Here is a 2,602-nt window from a genome sequence, read left to right as displayed (position 1 = left end):
TTTTGTTGAGGGCGCGCGGTAGCGCGAAATGTTGCGCTGCCGCCATCATGCTTCTGGTCTTGCCCACTAGTCCTGGGCGCGCTGCTGCGCGAGAATTCGCGCGGTGGCGCGCATGCGTCTGTCCGATTTTTCGCCCCCTTTTTTTTTTAAATAACCTGCAAAAGTAAAACGATTCAAATTAATACTTGAAATAAAAAAATTCAGGATTAATAAATGAAAAATTGAAATAAATTAATAAAAACAAAATGAATGAAAAAATAAATAAATAAATGTGGGTTGCCTCTCATACAGCGCTTGGTTTAACGTCGTCAGCCCGACTTTCTCCTGTTCATGGTGTGTCGTATGATTTCTTGGATACCCTTATTTCCACCAGCTGACTTTCCACTTCCATGGTCAATTTTCCTCGTTTCACGTCAATCATAGCTCCAACAGCAGCCAATAATGGTCGTCCTAGAATGACGTGAACGTCCTGACTATTCTCCATATCGAGTACCAAGAATTCTGCTAGAACTTCTAATTTGTCAATCTTCAGTTCAACATCATCCACAATACCCAATGGGACCTTCACCGATTTATCTGCCAGCTGCACGCTTAATTCGGTGGATCTCATTTTGCTCAAACCAAGTTTCTCGTAGAGAGATCTTGGCATTATATTTATACTTGCCCCTGAGTCACAGATAGCTTTTTTACTAAATGACCCCCTATTTCACATGGTACAATAAATTCACCGGGATCTAGCAACTTCTGAGGAACATTCCTTCGTGTTCCTTTGGTAAATTCACCCTCCACCTGATCTGCAAACTCAATATTAGTGTTTAGGTTCTTGAGATCTTCAAGACCTTTTTTCTTTTGAAATTCATCTTGTAATTGTAGAAATCTTTGGGGGTAGGGAAGTCAAGAAATATCAATGCATTGATTTAAACCGTACCTCTAAGATTTCTTACCTCGGGCTCCTTTGGTTGGACTTAGCTTTTCATCCCGAACAAGTGTAAGTTCAACCTCCTTCTCTTTTCTGCATACCACACAAGTCTCTTCATGATGTATAAAAATGGCATTCACCTCTCTCAGATTTGGTTCGGCAGTCTTTTGAACTGCGCCTGACGGTTGAGACGTGAGTTGCTTCTTTATTTGCCCAACTTGCGACTCCAGGATTTTCAAAGTAGCACCAATACTTGCCATATGTGTCTCAAGGTTGTCAAGTCTAGACTCAGTTCTATTACCAGATTCAACAACAAATGTCCCCACTAAATCCTCAAATGATGGCTTCCCTTCCCAATTTGATGTATTGAACCCCGGTGGAGGATTCAACACATTCTTATTATTTGCATAAGAAAAATTTTCATGGTTTCTCAACCCAGGGTGATAAGTGTTAGGGGGAGGGTTACCTCGGTATCCTCCATAGCCTCCAAAGTTCTTGTTGTTGATGTATTGGACTTCTTCTGGAAGGGATGGTTCTTCAGCAACCATCAACGGACTCTTAGTCTCAGCTATGCTCACTTTGTTCATAGCTGCTAGTTGAGTGGTCAGTGCAGACACTTGGGCGGTGAGTGATGTAATCGGATCCACAGCATAAACCTCAACTGCCCTCTTCACTCCAGATCTTTCAGATGGCCAGTGGTAGCTGTTTATGGTCATCTGCTCAAGCAAGTCATAGGCTTGAGCAGGAGATTTTGCAAAGATAGTGCCTCCGGGTGCTGCATCCACAGTTCCTCTTGTTTGCCCATTTAGACCGTTGTAAAATAATTCAATTTGGACCCAGTCTTCAAATCCATGATTCGGGCACTTCCTCAATAACTCTTTATATCTATACCATGCTTCATATAATTGCTCCAAATCAGTCTGCCTCAAAGTGCAGATCTCGATCTTCAACTGTGCAGACTTCCCAGGGGGAAAGTACTTCGCAAGAAATTTCGTCGCTAGCTCATGGTGATGCTTTCCAAGGGAAGCGATTGGAGCCATCCTCTTGCTTGGTCCCTGAGAGAAAATGGAAACAAACGCAGTCTAATAATATCATCAGAAACATTATTAATTTTTACCGTGTCTGTGATCTCCAGGAAGGTCCTTAAATGAACATGAGGATCAGACGTGGCGGTTCCAGCAAATTGGTTCTGTTGAACCATGTTTATCAGTGCAGGCTTCAACTCGAAATTGTTGGCGTTTATGGTCCCTCGAGCAATGCCAGAATATTGTGCGTTGATCACTGGTCTGAAGTGATCTCTGATTGGTATAGCCTCAGGCGGCATCTGTCTGTCGTTTTATTTGTTATCAACCATCGCTTTGATTTCTTCCCTTCTCGCTTTTCTTAATCTTCTTGCAGTTCGTTCGATCTCCGGATAAAAAATAAGCGAGTCTGGGTTTTGCAATCTTAGCATGCACTGTCAAGCAGAAAAAATGAAAAACTCAATCAATTTAAAATAAAATAAAAATAAAAGCTCTAAATTAAAATCTAGACTAATTGGTAACGATACTGATATAAATTCAAATTTGACTCTCCCCGGCAACGGCGCCAAAAACTTGTTGCGTGTTTTCACTACCGCAAGTGTACAGTGTCAAGTTTTAGTACTGGTTAGAGTACAGATATCGATCCCACGAGGAGTGTGTA

General features: G+C 41.8%; 1 protein-coding gene across 1 annotated transcript; it reads right to left on the bottom strand.

The window, feature by feature from the left end:
* Positions 1-328: 328 nt before the first annotated feature.
* Positions 329-1,959, bottom strand: LOC142532309 (uncharacterized). Its single transcript, XM_075638630.1, has 3 exons — positions 1,386-1,959; positions 945-1,268; positions 329-666 (listed from the first exon to the last, which is right to left on the bottom strand). Exons 1-3 carry the CDS (start codon positions 1,957-1,959, stop codon positions 329-331), a joined length of 1,236 nt encoding a protein of 411 aa, XP_075494745.1.
* Between the last annotated feature and the right edge of the window lie 643 nt (positions 1,960-2,602).

Source organism: Primulina tabacum, chromosome 18 (genome assembly GCF_025594145.1).
Source record: "Primulina tabacum isolate GXHZ01 chromosome 18, ASM2559414v2, whole genome shotgun sequence".
Taxonomy (NCBI): Eukaryota; Viridiplantae; Streptophyta; class Magnoliopsida; order Lamiales; family Gesneriaceae; genus Primulina; species Primulina tabacum.
This window is presented reverse-complemented; position numbering and strand designations above follow the sequence as displayed.